Source organism: Rhodnius prolixus, unplaced genomic scaffold, assembly GCF_049639745.1.
Source record: "Rhodnius prolixus isolate KJV_2025 unplaced genomic scaffold, Rpr scaffold_13, whole genome shotgun sequence".
NCBI lineage: Eukaryota > Metazoa > Arthropoda > Insecta > Hemiptera > Reduviidae > Rhodnius > Rhodnius prolixus.
In genome coordinates, this window is record NW_027411583.1 from 10095615 (window position 1) to 10115357 (window position 19743).

Sequence of the window (19743 nt, forward strand, 5' to 3'; positions counted from 1 at the left end):
CTGTACCAAAGAATATTGATCAAGTAGGGTTTGTTTAGAAGTAGGGAATACTTCCGATACACCCATATTTTAGAATATTCTACTATCATAAGTTATGGATCCGTCATTGACTTCACAACTGGTAATACTAGCTAATCGAGAAAAGTGCTATTTGTACAAGAATTAACACAAAATTAGGAGGCAGTCCAGGTGAGACAGACATATAGCCTATGAATAGGAATGTAAATTCATCTCAACAAAAATTCTTTTAAAAGTCAGTTTTTTTACCTGTTGCATCAAGGTATTTAATTCTTGTTCAGCTTTGCTTAATTCCTGTCCTTCTTGCGTTTCCAATGGAATATTTTCATCAAATTCCGCAAGTTCTGCAGCTGCTTCCGCTTTCGCTACTTTGGCTGCGGCCACATCAGTTTCATCTTCTACTTGTGCCAGAGCAGATTCTAATGCGCCTATGGAACTCTTTTCATCCATTGTACTAGAAGGCACCTGAGAGTAACAAATAAATAATAAACATAAATATTTAAAAAGTCACTTGACCAAAACCTTTGGTTCTACACTGCAGACTTGGGTATACTTTTATGTTCCTCTAATTTGCTCATGTACCAACAAAGCGCCTGTTGCGACATCGCGTTCATTTGTGCTCAAATTAAATTTTCTTAGAAAAATATTTCAAATGATAGTGTTCGGCCTATACGTGTGCAGATATTTCAGAAAGTTTATAGAAATTTTGTTATTGCAAGGAGGTTAAGCAAGAAAAAACAGAAAATGAAAAAGAAATAACAGTATTTAAAAATTTTAACTTTACCATTGAGGATTCACAACTGTTTCTTTTCTCAGCATCACGTTGAAGCACTTCGCACATTCTTCGAGAGGCATCATTCTCGGAAGTATCAACATTGAAAAGATCTTGAATGGTGGACTGTAATTTACATGAAGATGAATTATTTTTTCCATATCCACTTTTTGTTTTTATTAATAAAGACAAATAAATAATACTTACACTTTTGAAATAGGCTGTGGTAAAATTCCCACCCTCAATGGCAACATCTCCTAACATTCTTTTTTGGTTCGCTTTTTTTAGAATGTTCTCTTCCACCGTCTTTTCACTAACAAGCCTGAACAAAATTAACAATTAAATATCTTCCTAATTAAAAGAAGCTAACTTGCAATAAAAGTTAATAATTTTTCTTAAACTTAAGGTCCATCTTCATGATAGTTAAATATATCGTAGTTAATCATAATTAAAGGTTTTGAAAATGCAATAAAGTAACCAAAACAAGCCGCCAATTTAACTCTTTTTTTAAATAATTATTAGACCAGAAAAATATATACCTGTATATATGCACATCTCTGGTTTGCCCTATCCTGTGACATCTGTCTTGCGCTTGCGCGTCCATTGTTGGATTCCAATCGCTGTCATAAAATATTACCGTATCCGCTCCCGTAAGATTTATACCAACACCTCCTGATCTTGTGGACAGTATAAAGCAAAATATTCGTTTATCAGCGTTGAATCTTTCCATTAACGCCTGCAAAAAAAAAAAAAATAATTAAAATATTAAAATATGTGATTTCCATAATTAAACTTTCTTTTATTATATTCTCTTTATTGAACTTCTAATTGTTTCCTAAGCTTTGAGCCATTATTCATAATAATATTTGGAACTAAATCGTATTCTGTTTAAGTCAAATTGAGATTTTTTGGTTTAAAACTATCGTTTTCGTTTTCTTATAGCAATTTGTTATATGTTACCACAATAATTGTTGATAACTATTTCAGTTGTATCTCAAATGCTTTTCCTAAGGACGTGTGGAAAATCGGTCTTTACCAGATGGTTATGAGTGCGGAAAGTGCTTCTTTGCAACAAGAACTTATTTTCCGCTCTGTACACAAAGTTACCGTTGTTTTCTTTCCGATTATATTAGATTTTCAAGTATTATTACTATTTCTTAATATTTTTTGACTATTGCTAATATAATACTTGCCTTAAGCTCGTGTCGCACAATATTCCATTCTAGTGAGGAGAGAACACTTTCCGTATTATACACATAATTAATTTTTAATTTAATTTACTTATTTATTTATTTTCAGTGTAAGAGATACTGTAACTGTTTTTATCAAATTAATTTTTTATTTATTTTTTTTTTTCAACCAATTAATTATAACTTACTTGTCTTTGGTCGACTTTTGTTGTGCCATCAAGCCTTAAATAAATATGGCCATGAAAATTGAGAAATGCCTCGAGTACGTCCAACATTCTAGTCATCTGCGTAAATATTAGTACCCTGTGATGATCAGACTTCAATTTTCTAAGTAGACGATCAAGTGATTGCAATTTACCACAATCGTATTGTATCAGTCGGGGATGTGGAAATTGTGTGGACATGGCCGAAGAGATTGGATGTAAAAGACGAAATTTAGGCCTGAGTTGTGTTTCCAGTGCGGCCTCTGTTTGCTGTTCTTGCAGTAACTTCCATGGAGCTGGATGAGCGACGTGCAAACGCGGTGTAGGTGCTGCCACGGCTGGCACGTACAGTACAAACCTGAAATCAGCGGTTTTTATAATTATGATATTGAATTTAATATTTACTGATAATTATTTATCCTTAAGCAATATTAATCACTAGTGTTTAAAATAGACTTTATATTTTACGAAGAAGTATGTAACTGAATAAGATTGACTACAGTGCGAATTACCTACAATGAAATTTTCGTAAGTCGTGATATACACAATTCATTCAGATTTAAATCTATTTTCTCTAGATTTTTCATTAAAAATTGTTTTCCAAAAAGTGGTGCAGAATACCAAATTTGAAGTTTACTCAATTTAGCCATTTTGAGATATGCGGTACACCCTCGGACAAACCGACAGGTCTACTTATCATTTTTAAAAAAAGGGAAAATACATAATTATCCAACTAAAAAATAAATATATATACCTTGAGAATATTTCAGAAAGCTGGGCAACACGATCCTCAGTCGAGTGTATGGCCTCTCTTAATGCTCCAGTCTGTGACCAATACTTTCTAGGATCATTAATCACCGCCTCTTTACAGTGACCATATCCTGAACAGCCCCAGTTCGTATTGACAGGTGCATGTTCAATTGTAAGCGAGGAAACCAAGTCAACACCGTACACTGGTAAAGCTCTACATCGAATCTCATTTAATCTACCAATTAATGCTAACCTTTCCTGCCTCCTACGTTTTCTCCGCTCTTCTAAGCTTAGCTGCAAATAAACAAAGAGTTTAGAAGTAGAAGAAAGAAAAGAAACAAAATCAACAACCGATAAACAACTTCCGGTTGTAGAAGTTTTTACCAATCACTCATAACTACCGAGTCCATACATTTTCATGAAATTTTATTATCGAGAGAGAAATAATAAGTTTCTTTTAACTAATTTTGGGGAAAATGGAAAAAATATTCAAATAAAAGTCTTAAGACTAATATGTTCCAAATTTAAAGTATATCGTTGAAGATGTGGTTGCTCTTTTTTGTCAGGTCAACTGTTGGGAGCTAGTAGCGTTTTAGTTTCCTGTGATTTCTTTGTCATCGTATTTTATTTACAAACACAGATTTTCTAAAACCATTTCTTAGAACTCAAAACGGACATTTCCGTGAAAACTCGATTTAGACAATTTTACATGATCACAATACCAAACTCTTACCAAATAATAAAACAAAGAGAAAAATAAAAAAAAATAATTGAAAAATTACTAATTAAAAAAAAAAGAAGCTACATCAACCAGAAACCTCTAAAAAACCTACATCTTTTATACTCAGAGATGAATTATCTTCAACTTTTGATCTGGCGGCTGTATTGTTGATGCTATTTTTAGTGGGCGTGGTAACTGAATTGGCAACAGCTGTTGTAGAAGAAGTTGTGGTTACAGTCGTGATGGTTGTTGTGGTATCTCCGGTTGTCATGGTACTAGGTGTGGTGGAAGTTGAACTGCTGGATATTACCACACAGTTTGGCTGTAACATTTTTTTGAGAAGATTTAAGAATTAATTTCAATTTAAAAAAAAATGTGGTATAGTAATCAAAAGCCTCTCTCTTACAGCAATTCTAAAAGTATTCTTTAAACTTAGAACTTTTACCAAACATAAGTTGTCTTCATTATAGTTTTACTAAAAGAACTATTAGGGAAAGCTTTGCACAAAATCTATTTCCATTAAAAGAATCTCAAAATAAAAGCAATACACGTGTCGATCTAATAAGACGGAATGAGAAAACTAAACAGAATCATCAAAACATTGATATCGCTTTTCTCCAAGCTCTAAATTATAAAAATATAATTACACAGATGGCTCGAAGTAACAAGTTTCGATTGTACTTTTTCTTAGAAGTTTATACAAATAAACGAATTTCCGATACTATATTATACGATATATAAAAAAAGTTTATCCATCCGAAGTCATATGACTTTGTCTTACTACCATTTCTCATCAGAAAACTTCAGTATCTACGAAAGATTGGGTCAACATCATACAGCTTGTTGTCAACATCATACATTGTACATTTCACAGAAAAGTAACCTGTAACGGAAGCGAATCCCAACGCTTCCTCGTGAACTATACCATCAAAACAAATTTCACTTTAGAAAATGATAAAATAAAAATTATTTTCGAATATACTAAGTTTCCAAGAGTTGGAAAAAAAGAAAATCAACAAGTTAGTTAATCCCTAGATTGAACATAATTTCCACAAAGATTGAGAAAAAGTTTCTTCGAACTCGCTTTTTGTTACAAATATAATCTCCTTAATCATTTGCTCCTTCGCAGGGATCTGCTCGAAACAATATTTATACCTCAAAACAGAGATTCGCCCATCAATTCTCACTCTAATCTGGCTAAATTTGTTACTTCAAGAACTTATTCTCTAATTTTTTTTTTTCATTCATACTAATTTGTAAAAATTATTTTTTCGCGGAATTCAAAATCGAATTCGCCCCATTACACACAACCTTCTTTTATTTAGAAGAGTAAGGGAAATTAAAAAAGAGAGTTTATCACGAATATCGCAAGAATGAGGAACTAAAAATTAATTTCCATCAAATCTGTTCTTTTTTTTATATTTTCCTACAATTTTTCAAGGAAGATAATTACTAAATTACCTGAGTAGTTTGTACAGTGCTAACATTCAATGGAGGCACTCTGACCACAGGTCTAGCTGAATTCAGCTGAGCCACTGCAGGGCTAGTCACTAGTTTTGCAACATTCGTTCCGCTAGACTTGGAAACAACCGTCAATCTTTGACCACTGGACGTCATTACTGAGAAAACAAAAACAAAAAAAATATGAATATACGATTATTGTTTCGAACACTGTTATAAATTATAATGAGGGGTATTAAAAATTTCTGTTTTTTTAACATAAATTCATTCTTTTATTACCTACCTTTTTTTTAAAAAAAAAATTGAGATAAAAAGCACTTTTGTCTTTAGACTATCATTAGTGCGGCAATTTTACAAGTATTTGGATTTCGCTGTAATTCAGCCAATTCCTGGAAAACCTAGCCCTAAATGTCCTGAACTTTTCATTCTAAGGCACTTATTACCATTAATTTAGAAAGCCAATGGCGAGAGTTGTACCGTACAATAAACTAAATATTTCCTTAGATTGCCCGGGAGGGTCTGCTTAAATTTAACAATTGTTTATGATCCAGCCTTTCTCTAGTAGTGACGTCAAATTATTAATCACTCTTCAAAGACAAGACATAGTTGCTAAAAAACAAAGCTATTGGCCTGGCAATCTGAAGGGAGACATAATACGTAGAAATACAAAACAGAATCTTAAAACAGAAGTCCCGTGGCACTTCTTTAGTTAGAAAAAAGTTTTTTGTAATACCCCAATGTATCTGTTCATGAGGATTTACCTGTAGTGCCACCACCTTGCGACGTAATTACTTGCTGAGAAGATAAAACTAATTGCCTTCCGCCGGGCGTAGTGACAAGCTGAGCAAACTGTGGCACCAATCTCGTCACGGGAGTGGTTGTAATTGAGGTATCACTTCCGCTGCTGGCACCAGCTACTGACGCTTTTACCACTTGTCCAGCGTTTGCTAGTGACGTCACAGATATAGCTGGGTACATATAATTAGAAGCAATATTAATGATTCCATAATTATCAGTGTACATTGTTTGCATTTTAAAAGAAGGAAATAAAAAAAACTACCTTTCACTCCACCACCCGGTTGTTGTACTAGTTGTACATAGTTGGGTAGTTGGCTAGTAGGATTGGCTAGTCTGAAGGTAACACCTGTAAATGAAGTAAGTTTTTTAGTAACAAAAACTGTATTCATGGATAATTAAACAAGCAGTTAACAATCCGAGCTAGATGAAACTTTTTGGAGTCACCTTCCGGAGAACTTCAAAAAATAGTAACTTTTTCTGTAAAGACGCTACAATGCGAAAAAATCTTAATGTATTCCAACGTCCTTTGGTTGTTAAGAGCCAGCACTGGAGGAATTTATAATTGGTAAATCGTATGTATTTATAAGTTTATGTTTAAAAATAAAACGAACTGGTTCTTGTTGGTATAAGGCATTCATTTAAGTTGCCTATCAGTTAAGAAGAATCGGGGTTTGTCCTATAACGCTAACCAACTATTTTTTAGTCCTCATTACAGTGAACTTATTTCTAATCATACATTCATACTATAGATACCAATAATTTACCTTGATTAGAATTTTGTCCAACTATTGTCTTAATCAGGGGAGAAGTTCCTACTTTGGTGGCAGGTAAAGATGTAATGAACCTGTGGTTATTACCAGCCACTTGTACAAGCGGTGGTCTAGCTTGACCCGTCGTTACCTGGTTCATAAAAAAATAAAAGATGAAGCTTTCATTATCAGAGAATATTTTTTCCCTATTTTCATGTGAACTAAAAATACGAGTTAATAACTTAATTGAAATAAATAAACATATTTTTTAAGACGAATAAAATCAAGAACATTTTCTTTATATCTATATAAGAGTACAAAATGTTTATAATCAAAAAACACCATTCGTAAATTACAATCACCTGAGCTGATGGAAGAAGAGGAAGTTTCTTTTTCATATTAATTTTGACCCTGCCTCTAGGACATCTTGGTGGTTCAGGTGGTGCTTCGTCTAACGCTTTTATGCCTTGCGGAGACAATTTGAATTTTGTTATTCTATGGGCAACGAATGCTAGCAGCCATTTTTCAAAATCTATTACCATGAAATTTAAGGAAGCCAGATCTATGTGCTAAAAATAAAATTCTATTTAAAATTTACTCTATTTATAATCAAATTTATTTTCTTCAGGTAATAAGTTTTTTATCATGCTTACAACTTTAATCAGTAGATGGTAGCTAAGTATTTTGGGGTTAAAGATTATTTTCAAGATTATAGTCGTTTGATTCGGAATAGTTTCCGCTCGAGAGAAAGAAACTAAAATTTACAAGGTGATGACATTAAAACCTGAACTACATAAGCCAAATTAGTAACTGAGAAAATACATAGGATCCTTTAGAGGATTTAAACTTTCGAGTTTTTTGAGACTCACCACCTAATAGATAAAAGTAATTTTACTTTTTTTGATACCTTAAAAGGATCATAATCCAATGCAGCCCAAACTAGAGACGGTACGCTATAAGTGAGTCCTTCCATTTGGAATGGTGAGACTGTTGGACGAACTTCAAACAAATTAGGATGATTGCATACTTTTCTCAATTGCATCAATACATTTATTACAGACAATAGATTCCCTGTAGCCAATGTTTCTTTTGTTCTAAAAGTAACAAATGATTTTTTTTTTTTGTATTACATAAAATGATTCGAGACGAAAGAATATATAGGTTTGAATAAAAAGTTTTTAAACTTACTTCGCTCTAGACATGAAATCGTCATATAAATATCTCTGGCGATTTGATAGTCGGCACATAATGATATGTTCGTATTTTTTGGGCATCTGTGTTTCTACTTCACTTTTCAAACGTCTTAAAAGAAACGGCCTTAACACCTAATTGGAAAGACAACAAAGAACATATATAATACATTCTTGCAAATATAAATAAATAAAACTATAGTTAGATATTAAAATAACTGTCGGCATACATTTTTGTTCATTAAAATATTAAAACATTACTTAAATATATACGCATTTAATTTAGCACTGCTGCAAAAGTTATTTCAGACATAAGCTCTGAATAACTGATCGTCAGTGCCTTTATTGGCGAATCAGTTACGATACTTTAGAATTAAATTTGACATAAGATTGAAAATTGATTGACATATTATCTTCCCATTTTTCAAAACAAACTTAGGTGCATTTCCCGTAAATAACTTTCATTTCCTGGGAAAAATGCGATAAATGTGCGAGTGCTTTAGTACACGATTTTAAACAAAATTCTTTGGTATCAGAATCAGAACTTAATTAATTAAAACAAGTTCGACCCCCTTCCTGTAATTTTGCATTGTTTTTCTGTAATAATCACAAAGAACCTATATCATTTTAGATGAGATTTAATAGCTGAAACTTGCACCCTGAAAATTATATTTTATTCATAGCTAAAACAAAGATATGCTATACAGAAACCTTAACTTCGCCTACCTTATTTTAGTGATCAATTATTTAGATAACTAACATTTACATACCTTGTGTAAACGTTTAATGATGTTCTCGTTGTATTCAGAATTGCCTTCAATCATACCAGTGACAGGATTTGAGAACCATTCTTTGAATTCTCTATGCGATTCAAATACATTGGGCATTAGGAAATGCATTAAAGACCATAACTCCATTAAATTGTTTTGTAGCGGGGTACCCGTTAATAATAACCTCCTGTACAATAATAAAAACACAAAAAATCGTTAAAAAAAAATAGTCAAAATAATTTTTTATATGTATAAGGGTTACACACAAAATTCTGAAATATGAGAAAACACATGGGTGAACATTGTTCCCGTTTATTTTTCTAGTTCTCGTTCAGGTAGCAATTTGCAACCAGTCTTTAATAAATAAAAGTTTTCTGTTGTGCGCTTTAACTTCAACTGTTCTGCTGAATTTAAAAGATATCAACACATTCCAAGAAGACCACCTACTGTGTATTGTACTCCTATTTTTCTTCATATCCTCTTTATTTGTATTGTAACATAGCAGAGACTATAATATTAATTATAATTAAATATACTAGTTTTTTCTTTTTTTTTTACCTTAGCGTTTGAAAGTTCAATAAAAGTTGCCATCTTTGTGATTTAAAATTTTTAATATTCTGAGCTTCATCAAGTATTAAATATTTCCATTTTTTCCTCCTAAAACTTTGATGATCCTGTATAACTAATTTGTAAGAAGTGATGCATACGTGGAATGCATTAGGTTTTGTCCAGCCTAAAAAAAATATTTTGTTTAGAAATGTATATTATAGCATTAGCAATAAATATGGTAGTAGAAAAATGATTAAGGAATTAGAAAATAAATACAGTAATAAATAAATATCTGTACTCAAAAAATTAAATTTTTGTTGCGCTGATTCAACTGTTTGCTGATTTGTTGCACAATATTCAACCTCCAATAAATTTCAAATTCCGCCATTAAATATCAAGTTGAGGCGACAAAAAGATGATTATCTTGGAAAACCAACGTAAATTATTAAAAATTGATCCGGAAAGAAATTTCGAAGAAGCAATGGCTTTACTAAATTCCTTATGATTTAGAGGAACTAAATTTTTCAAAACAAGACAACCTCTACAAATTTATCCACATGCATACTCTCACCTACACACACACACACACACACATACACACACACAGAGAGAGAGAGAGAGAGAGAGGGCACAGTGCCATTCTGATATACACCTTGTTAATATACACCTTAAGCGGTTTTAAAAAGCGAATAAGCTCAGTAATATTTTTTTTTTTTCCATCTTAATATACAATGGAAACGTTGGCAATGAGAAATTTTTGTATTCTAAATCAAACTTCCTGACCATTCCTCCAGAATCTATAAAAACTTTTACTACCTATCGCAAGTGAGATCAAAGAGAAGCATTTTCTAAATAATTGTTACAAATTTTAAATATAACGTACACCCTTAGTAAAGTAAAGCTTCATCTTTTCACAAAAACAAAATATGTATTCACCTGATCTTTTCATTTTTCTTTCTTTTTGTGATCCATAATAGGTTAAGATCTTAAAAGCTGGACACCATTTTTTAAATTCCATCTCCCAATTGAGCATAACTGAAGTTGGCACTACAATTAAATGTGGACCCCAATTTCCTGTAATACATAATCATGGTTGTTATGTTGAAGGAAGAACTTGAATCTTAGTTACAAATGATAGAATAAATATAAATACATACATATATCCTTAAAACAAAACAAAAAAAATGGCTTACCTTTTTCACAAGCCAAATGACCGAGTAATGCAATCGTTTGTATTGTCTTTCCAAGGCCCATTTCATCAGCTAAGATACCATTCAGCTTCCTATCGTACATTGTAACCAACCAATCCAAACCGATATGCTGATACTCTCTTAGTGGATGTTTCAATAGGAAAGGAACTTTTGTGACTACCTGTATGTTTGAAAACAGAAGAGATTTGAGAAAAGAAAGGTATCACTCATTTTCAAGAACAAGTAAGTGTTTATAAACAGTAAGAGGTCAATTCTCGAAGGAACTGGGTGGGGGGAATGATCTTGTTCCAGCCTACAAAACAATACTCAATTTTAAACATCATTTACCTAAAATATTCCTGAGCCCGAAGAAGTTTAACGGAATTACAGGCCAACTCTAGCTCATCACCATGGATACCACATCTACTCTCATTTCAAGTATACGTTTGAACTTGAAATAGGCTTTCATTTCATTAAAGTGATATAAGGGACTATGAAGGAAAGATTAATTGAGGCAGTTGGAGGAAGATTCACAGCCAAAACTGACAACGCGGCATGACTTTCTTGAATTACACTTCTTTTAAATCAAGGTGAAAGACACTCTTTGTATTATGTTAGCGCATTACGGATGGCCAGATGACAACTTGTTCATAACAGTCTGGGGCTATTAATAATGATGAGCTGATATATGGCGACAGAAATCTTCAATCTTCTTGGGTTGGGAGCAAAAAGTGGGATTGATTCTCATCGTCACCCAAAGGAAAGGCGAAGGTTAAGAAACAAGAAAAAAGAACAGTGCCCAAGACGCAATCCAAGACACGCTTACCACACAGACATAAGTAAGACTTCCTGTTATAATGAGGACCTACAAATAAAAAAAAAAAAGAAATGTACTCACGCTAGTGGATGAGAGAGTATTTCCTTTAGGTTGTAGACTTAGGGCTATGGCTGCAACGTCGTTAATTTCTTGATCTTTTCGTTCGTCCTAGAGAAATAAATAAAAATTCCATTAAGTACTTGAGCTGTGTTAACAGAGATGTAACCTTTTCTTTTTTTTATAGAACATTATCAAAACAAGGAACTTACACTAGTTGCGTCATTGAGAAGGGTTTTCAGAACAGAATCTTCTTCCTGCTCATTGCTACTGCTTTCTTCAATATCTTCATCCTCTGAATCTTCCTCATAATCTGCATCCTCAACGTCGCCTTCTACTTCATTTTCGTCTACATCCACATCTTCTTCTATCAATTTACTGTCATCATTTCTTTCAGTGGTGCTGTATTTACGAACGCCTGTCAGAAAAAAAAATTTCCATAACGATAGAGACTTTCTTTAAATAACTTTACCTCAGAAATAGATCAGAATAGGAGAGAATAATTTACTTTTATCACAAGAAGTTGAAGATTCACCTGGTGTGTACTTCATACGAAGTTCTTCGATGCTCATTTCTCCTTCAGCCTTTACCAAAATCAGAAAAAAAACTACATTTTTTAAACATCAATTAACAGAATTGTACATTATATTATAATTATATTCTGCTACTAATGATTGTCGAAGTTAAAAAGCTTTGAGATCATCAACGCTTACTTAACACTCCAGACTCTTGACTCTTACTAAACTCAAAAATAATTAAATAACACTATCCCATCAAATAAAGTCTCAAAGATTATCAATCGTACAGATTTTCAATGCTCTTGTCCGACTGTGTAAGCAGCCAGCTATATCATCAAAACCGAAAAGACTAGATTGCTCAAACTAGTCTCCAACTTGGTATACCCACTAAAACTTTTACAGTGAGAAATGATTTACCTACCTTCAGTTCGTTTATTTCTTCTTCATGATCAGCAGATCCTTCCAATTGTTCTTGTTCATGGATTGTTTCTTCATCATCAATGGAATCATTGTCTGATGCTCTAAATTCTTCCTAAAATTGTAAATAAAAATGTCTAATATTTCTGTCTTTATTAAATTAACTTTAAATTGTAGAAATAAAATTTAACAAAGTTTTTCTTGCTGTTAAGTTAAGAATGATTGAAGAATGAATGAAATGAAGAATGATATTTGACAAAATGAGTTTACACTGTAGATATTAATAAACTTTAAGAAGTTTGTACAATACGTCAGCCAACGTGTTATTAAATGAACAGTTAATTCGTAAAGTGGGAATCGAAGGAAGCTTTAATTTTATAGTTTGGTTGTTCAAGTATGGGAATCACTAGAAAAGAAGAAAATGGCTTGTACGACTTCCTTCCTATATACTTCCGATACACACATAACATACACATAAAAAGCAAATTCTTTTATGAGGCACTCTGTAAAGAAGAAGGAAATACCTCCCACTAATGAGTAATCCAGTGAAATGTACGGTTTTACAAACTGTACGTCATTAAGTAGAGAATATGTTTAATAAAAATACGGATTTCGAAGAAAATGTATAAGTAAAAGTCTTGAGAGCAATGGTGACAAAAAGTGGTGATGTGCAGTGTATTAAAGAAAACTTTTAAGTTCAAGAAGTAATTTTTAATTTACGTGTATTAATTTCAATGTAAGTTAAATGAAAGTATTTTCATACTAGATTTAAAAATAAATAAATAAAAATTACATCATTTGAATCATTTGACTGGATGTCCAATTTGTCTCTCTTGGAGAGGTAATCAGAAAGGAGATCTTCCAAAGGCAATTCACTTTCTCTTTTTAAAGCATCTATTTCCTCACTGACAGCTTCTTTGTTAGCAGCAGACAGCGCTTCTTCTTTAGCAATTGTTTCCTCATCATCATCCGACGATCCTTCTGGTTCAAATTCAACTGAAAATAGATGATATTTCGCAATTAAAATATTAAAAAAAAGAAAAGAGATATTTAAAGAGATGTCATTTAAACTTTCGGCTAGCAGCCAAATAATATCTCTCTAGCACATCAATTTACATTCACAGAATTATTGTTTTTATCAATACTAAGTTCCCAAACAGTTGTTTTTTGTTACTTATGTTTTATTTATTATGAATATTAACTGCTATTAATATTAATTAATTGATATTAAAAGTCAGGTATTTGTATTCCATATTAAAAAAAAAAAAAAGATATAAATTATTTTATTTGCGTGCTTGTGTGTTAAGGCTTTAAAACGTCTAACTCGGCTGACGGATTTTTCCAAGCCCTCGATACTTAGTACTTACTTATTTTCTGTATGTTTACATGTTTGTTCAAATAAAGCATTATTATTATTATATCTATACGTTTTTCTTAATAGTAAAAACTAGCCCTTCGGTAATCTCCTATTTTCTGTTTTGTGCTAATTAAAGATCTAAGGAAGCAGACAATTTCTAAAAACCACTTTTTCGGAATCACATGTTCCGGAGAAAAATTGTAATATTCGCAATATTTCCTTACCTATTAAATGAAAATGACAATAATACGTTTCCCTTACCGTCGGAATGATGTTTGGGTGAAGTTGGCCTAGAGCTGTTCATACTTTCTGCTACTAAACTGGAATATTTTTCTGTCTGGTCCACAATAAAGCTTAAATGTTGATCTAAAGCTTTTTTACGTTTCTCTTCTAAACGTGTTTGTTGTTTAAACTCTACCAACTGCAAAATATCAATATTTTGGAAATTAATAAATTTAACTCAAACTGAGATTGTGAATCCACAATCCAAAGAAAAAGGGTAATTGTATGGGCATATTTTTATGGTAAAAGTATTTAAGATTTCTTGGTAAGAGTAAACATCGCATAAAACAGGAGCGTAATTTTGTAAGCATAAATTTCTCAAATAAAATAAAATAGGGGGTTATGATAAGAATTAGCGATTACATTAGCTTTTCTTGCTTACACAAGTGCCCAAATTACTACTTGAAAACATTTAAAAACATAGGTATACTGACATTAATCTTGGACACTTATGAGATGTACATGACTGGAAAAGAGCAAGAGAGTTGCAAAGAAACAACTAACAATGCGCTTATATATATATATATATTATATATATATATATATATATATATATATAAGCCGCACCACTCTTCTAAACAGAGTTCTAAATATGTATTATTTCAGAAGAAACAAGAACATACTACTGGTCATTAAGATAGATATTTTTTAGTATAAGAGTTGATCACTTGTTGCAAGTTCGAACAGGAGTAAAATTTTAAAAACAATATTCCTTCATTAGGAGACAAATGTTAGGAGCCACCTATGAAGAATGGAAGGACGACCTTAGCTCGTAAGAATATGCAAAATCCTGGCTCTAAAAATCAAGAAAATAGGAAGGAGTCTGAAGGGTGGTATACGCCTAAACTGTCATGAGACGGACATAGAATATCAAAAAAGGCCCTTCATAGTAACCTAAAAAGTGTATGTATTATTTATTATAAAACCGATATAAAATTGCTTTTCCCAAATTAACCTTTTCCACGTTGTTCCAGAACTGTTTCACTTCCCTCGCAATGAAACCGGCTATCCTCTTCAACTGCATTTCTTGTGCTTTTACAGCTTTTTGGGCAAGAGCCTCCTTCTCTTGGAAATATTTCTGTACCATTCTGGCGCACTGTAATTTTTTTTTTTTTTTTTTTAATTTAACGAGTTATTTGAAAAATCAAAAGTTAAATTAAATTTTTAAACAAATTAAACTTACTTTTTTCGCAGCAGCTTTCTTCCACTTTCTTTCTTGAGCGAAATCAGCCGCTAACCACATCATTTCTTCGATCAGATAATCCCAATGGGCTTTGGCCCTGGGCAATTCATGCAATTTGGGAAGTCTTTTTTCTGCCCAAAGCCCATCCTTTTGTAATTCTCCTATCCTTTGCATAACGTAAGCTTCCTGTAAATGAATTTCCCCATTACCTTTTAATACTTAACCACAATAGAGACGCTAAAAAATACATGTAAACTTAACACAGTTAAAACTGAAAAGGAAGTACGTCTAGAAAAAATGTCAGAAAATAGTTTAAAGACAAAATCTTGATCGCGGACCATCGGAGGTAAGTCATGATATAACATTTTTAAATGAAATTTACTTATTAAGTTTTTAATTGATTTAAACCTAAACATATTTATTTTAATTATCTATTCGGGTAATGTAAGAATTCTAAGCAAGAAGCTCCTCATTCAAAGCCCCTCTAGTCCAACTACCAGAATTCCCGATATTTTTTAGTTTAAGAAATAAGAACTGAAGTGAGAGAGAAATGAGAAAATAACTTAAATAGTTTAAATCATTCCTTGTAGAAAATGTTTACATGCAAAACATTTCCCTCTTTACGATCTGTATTTAAAGGTTTATTTGGAGAAAAACAAAAAAACAACAAAGTATCCGACAATTTTCTAATTGTTTCAAAGAAGTTGCTCAATTAGAAGGCAGAAGTAACCACGAGTGTTCGTCATGCAAACCCAAGTAAGGTACTATACTCATCGGGACTTATGGCGTTAAAAATGAATGAACTCAAGGCGCACAAAACAAAGGGGAGATACTGCTTCGAGTTCAAAATCTGAAACGAATAGCATGCAATTGAATTTGTTCATTGACATCTCATATTTGTGGAGTAGGGAAGCGCCTTTTCTCAGACCAGATAACTCGACATGTATTCAATAAAATGATACATGGAAAGGAACTGAAGAAGGTCGAGAAAGAGATTTGCCCTTTCAGTCTCATTCAAAGAAGGTAATATCTAAGTACGAGTACTCAGTAACTTTTTTCCTAGCTATTATAATATCAACTACATAGTAATATAATAAATAGAAATGTACCTGTTTAGCTCTCTCGACAATCTGCTCTTGACTTGATACAGAATTTTCATGGGATGGTAAATTATGTGGTGAACCAGTTTTTAAAGGTGATGACGACGGGAGATTAGAAGCTGTACAAGATAAACCACTAGATAATGTTTCTTTCTTTGACGGAAAATCAGATGGTCCTCTAGAACTTTCTGACACTCCTGAAATAATTTTTTTTTAACCAAAATAACTTACCCATCAAAAAATGTGCTATATATATAAAAATAAAAATGTTTCAACTATAATAAAACTATCAGTAAAAAAAAAAAAATCCTTTAACTGAACTTTTTTTGAACACTCAAAAGTCAATATTTGTGAAAGATAAGGAAGTGTGTGCAATATGATACCGCCAGTGTTATTGTGATTAGGATGAAATCTAATTTAAAATAAAAATAATTACGTTAATGGAAATATCAAGGAAAATCCTGGATTCATTGATTCTAGTGAGGCATTAATGCAAAGGCAAACAAGACCATGCCTCACAGGATTGATTTTCTGTTACGTCAGTGTAAAACAAATTACTGTCCTTACAACAAATCTATGTGCTCAAACAAGTAACATTAGAAGGTAAGATGTCTCGATAAGTGAAACAAACTCATGAAATGTTATTTATATAATGGAAAGGTTGTTTAAATTAATTATTGTTATTAAGCATCCCGTATAATATAAAAAAAATGAAAAACCTTTCAAAACTGTTATTTTTTACGTATCTTTATCTTTGATGCACAACAATTAAACCTAAAATCCCAATAGAGTATAATTTTATTAATAAAACACGTTACTACTAAAAAACAAATTTTCTTAGTTTCTTGCTTGGACGAACAGTGCGGTAGCAAAAGTTTAATAGTTATCTGTGGTAATATTGTACGGCTAGTAGTGGATGAACTAGTATGATTTAGATAAGGCTAAAGATACAAATGATCATAAACCAGATATTGCTCTATTTGCTATTCTGTACACTAAACTAAATTTATTGAATCCACGGAATAATTTTTGGTAAATATATATTTCGCTTTTATTGTTTTTCCTTAAAATCAATGAATTCAGGATATTGTTACAGGAAGGCACTTATATCTGTTTGAAAAGTATTCCTCAGAATGGATCTTCAGAGTAAATTGAAGGATAGGTGTACTCAAATATTTCTTTGCCCACACTTTTTCTAAATGTGGAAACTTGAGAAGCGAAATAAATTATTTAAATTCTACAAAAAGGATTATTTCTAATTTATGGAGGAGGGTGTTTAATCATTTTGCCGGCTCTAACTTCGAAAAGGCCTTAAATGTGGTTGCAACTTTCTATCCTACAAAATCGCGAAAGAAATATAATAATTTCGACTACAATATATCAATAGGTAGGTATAAACAAGTAATATTCGGAATAAACAATTTGTTATTAACACTGAATATAAAAAGTAATAAAAGATTTAATATTTTCTACAGACAGTTAATATGAAATTACATTTCTTTAACCAACACTGATCCCGCAACTATGTGTACAACCTAAAACTAAAATACCTTACCTTGACTACTCCTACTTGACAGACCGGAGGGTAGATGGAAATTGTTGCTACGATTTTGTAAAACTAGGTACAAATCTTCATTTTCGTCTTGCGGGTTTAATTTATTACTTTGAAAAAAATTATTTAACGGCGTGGCAGGCAAACGTGTCCGCCATGTATTAAAGTCAGTAAATTGTCCGTTCGCTTGTAGAAAACACAAAAACGCACTTTGTTCCGCAAACATAGTTTGTAATCTTTGTAATCTTATATAATGATTTTCAGTCACTTTTCTACGCAATATCACATAATCCTCTGTAAGGGCTTTTCTTTTTCTAACACCTGGTGAATTTAAAGTGTTAACCAGATTTGGATGACTATTCGTTTGATTAGCTAACAGTGTGGCCATCATAGAAGAGTCAGTTACACCGCTTTGTGAAGGTGAGCGAATTGGAATCCGCCCCCCTTGGCTCCCTGGTGCCAACCGAGTCATTCCAGAAGAGGTCTGCAACAAAGAGGGATCGATACTGAAAGATCCTTTCTGTCTAATTTACATTTAAGACTGTGTAACTGTCATAGATAATAAAATACCTGATGATGGCTAGGCACTGAAACCAAGGGGAGCAACTGCGATGATGCTGATAAAGACTTTTGCTGGGCTGGCTTTCCCAAGCCAAGGCGCGTATCACTCATATCAAATTCTGTAAAAATTCAAGAAATTAATATAATGCAAAGTTTAAAGAATTCTACAATTAATTAACCACAATTAACTTACATGCATATCATTTTGTTCACATTATATAGATAAGCGTAGAGGCGAGAGAACAACTAGTTCATTATTTCTATGTTGTTTACAACTTCCCAGTGGCAGCTAGAAAAATAAAAACATTTTTAATTTGTAAACACGCGAAATTCACTACATTTTACTCGTAAGTTAAAGAGAATTAATTTAATTGATGGAATGACTCTGAATTCAATAAATATTTTTGTAAACAGGCGTAAATTGAAACAATTAACCGATTGTCCGTCACATTTTATACTTAATTTAAACTGAGCTAAAAACAACCGACGATCCTATGTCAGACCACAAAAAAAGAAATGTATATTTAAAAATAAGTAATTAACACCTTAATTTTTGGATGAGTTACATTAAATTAGCAAAATAAACTAGCAAACAACGGACAAGTACAATAATGTATATTCTTTTACTCTTTAGAATTAATAGTGTAAAAAGCTTGAAAACAAGAAAAATATGGGGAAAAGTATCAAATTTCCAATCAGAAAAGAATACTCATTTTTTACCGTCCTAAAATGTAAAGTAATGTAATAGTAATTATAGCACATTAAAATGGATTGTTTGAAATGTACGACAGGACTTTCGCCATCTTGGTTTCTGAAAAGACTCACCATTGTGTTATCAAAAGTTCCTACACTTAATGGGCAAGTAAAAACTTGCGTAAAGTTTGTAAAAGTGAAACGTTTGTACAATAATATACTTTACACACATGACATGTAAAACTAGATTCATTTACTAGAAGTGTTTAGTATAAATGCACGGTTAAGACGCTAATGCACGACGAAATTCAACATAAAAATCATCAACCCATTCATGTACACTGCTGCTTCCTACGGGGCAATAACTAAAGAACGTAAGATAGGAATAACGCCTTAGCTTTAGCCGCCAATATTGCCAACCTTACATATAAGTCCGGCCAACTTTGTTCAAAATAAAATCAAATAAGATAATTTATACATATATCTTATAAATTATATCATTTGATTTCAATATTATATTATACTAAAGTTATTAAATTAATTTATATTTCATTGTAACTTTTGTATAAATTCATGAAGTCAATAAATTCATTGGAATGCATTTCTCTTATAACCCTTGATAATCTATTAAATACTACTCATTTATTTTACAATTACATGTTTATATTTATACAATGTAGTGCCCATTATAAAATTAAATTTCTTTAGGGCTTCAATATTCAAGCTGTGATCTTCTATTTTAAAAAAATCTCAAGAAAATTATCTCATTACTTTCAAACCATAATTTACTTCGTCATAAGTGACAAATTTTCTTCGGTATTTACTTATTAATGTACGGTAAAAAG

The 19743-nt window shown here is 32.0% G+C and overlaps 1 protein-coding gene across 4 annotated transcripts in view; it reads right to left on the minus strand.

The window, feature by feature from the left end:
• dom (domino helicase) overlaps nt 1-19273 on the minus strand; it is a 41005-nt gene extending 21732 nt beyond the window's left edge. For 3 of the 4 annotated variants that reach the window (XM_074115481.1, XM_074115478.1, XM_074115477.1), the window contains exons 1-31: nt 19031-19272; nt 18399-18494; nt 18215-18324; nt 17648-18128; nt 16102-16289; nt 14993-15178; nt 14765-14905; nt 13789-13948; nt 12964-13166; nt 12175-12285; nt 11744-11819; nt 11448-11653; nt 11260-11346; nt 10365-10542; nt 10108-10245; nt 9181-9355; nt 8623-8809; nt 7851-7987; nt 7570-7756; nt 7025-7231; nt 6678-6813; nt 6176-6259; nt 5877-6083; nt 5116-5273; nt 3767-3976; nt 2938-3227; nt 2169-2541; nt 1330-1526; nt 998-1112; nt 803-916; nt 268-483 (exon numbers count right to left, since the gene is read on the minus strand). In XM_074115481.1, coding sequence (XP_073971582.1) covers nt 268-483; nt 803-916; nt 998-1112; nt 1330-1526; nt 2169-2541; nt 2938-3227; nt 3767-3976; nt 5116-5273; nt 5877-6083; nt 6176-6259; nt 6678-6813; nt 7025-7231; nt 7570-7756; nt 7851-7987; nt 8623-8809; nt 9181-9355; nt 10108-10245; nt 10365-10542; nt 11260-11346; nt 11448-11653; nt 11744-11819; nt 12175-12285; nt 12964-13166; nt 13789-13948; nt 14765-14905; nt 14993-15178; nt 16102-16289; nt 17648-18128; nt 18215-18316 — 5250 coding nt within the window. In that variant the 5' untranslated portion in view covers nt 18317-18324; nt 18399-18494; nt 19031-19272. Of the gene's footprint in view, nt 1-267; nt 484-802; nt 917-997; nt 1113-1329; nt 1527-2168; nt 2542-2937; nt 3228-3766; nt 3977-5115; nt 5274-5876; nt 6084-6175; nt 6260-6677; nt 6814-7024; nt 7232-7569; nt 7757-7850; nt 7988-8622; nt 8810-9180; nt 9356-10107; nt 10246-10364; nt 10543-11259; nt 11347-11447; nt 11654-11743; nt 11820-12174; nt 12286-12963; nt 13167-13788; nt 13949-14764; nt 14906-14992; nt 15179-16101; nt 16290-17647; nt 18129-18214; nt 18325-18398; nt 18495-19030 lie in introns of all 4 variants that reach the window. The other variant, XM_074115480.1, reaches the window with a different exon arrangement.
• Nucleotides 19274-19743: the final 470 nt, after the last annotated feature.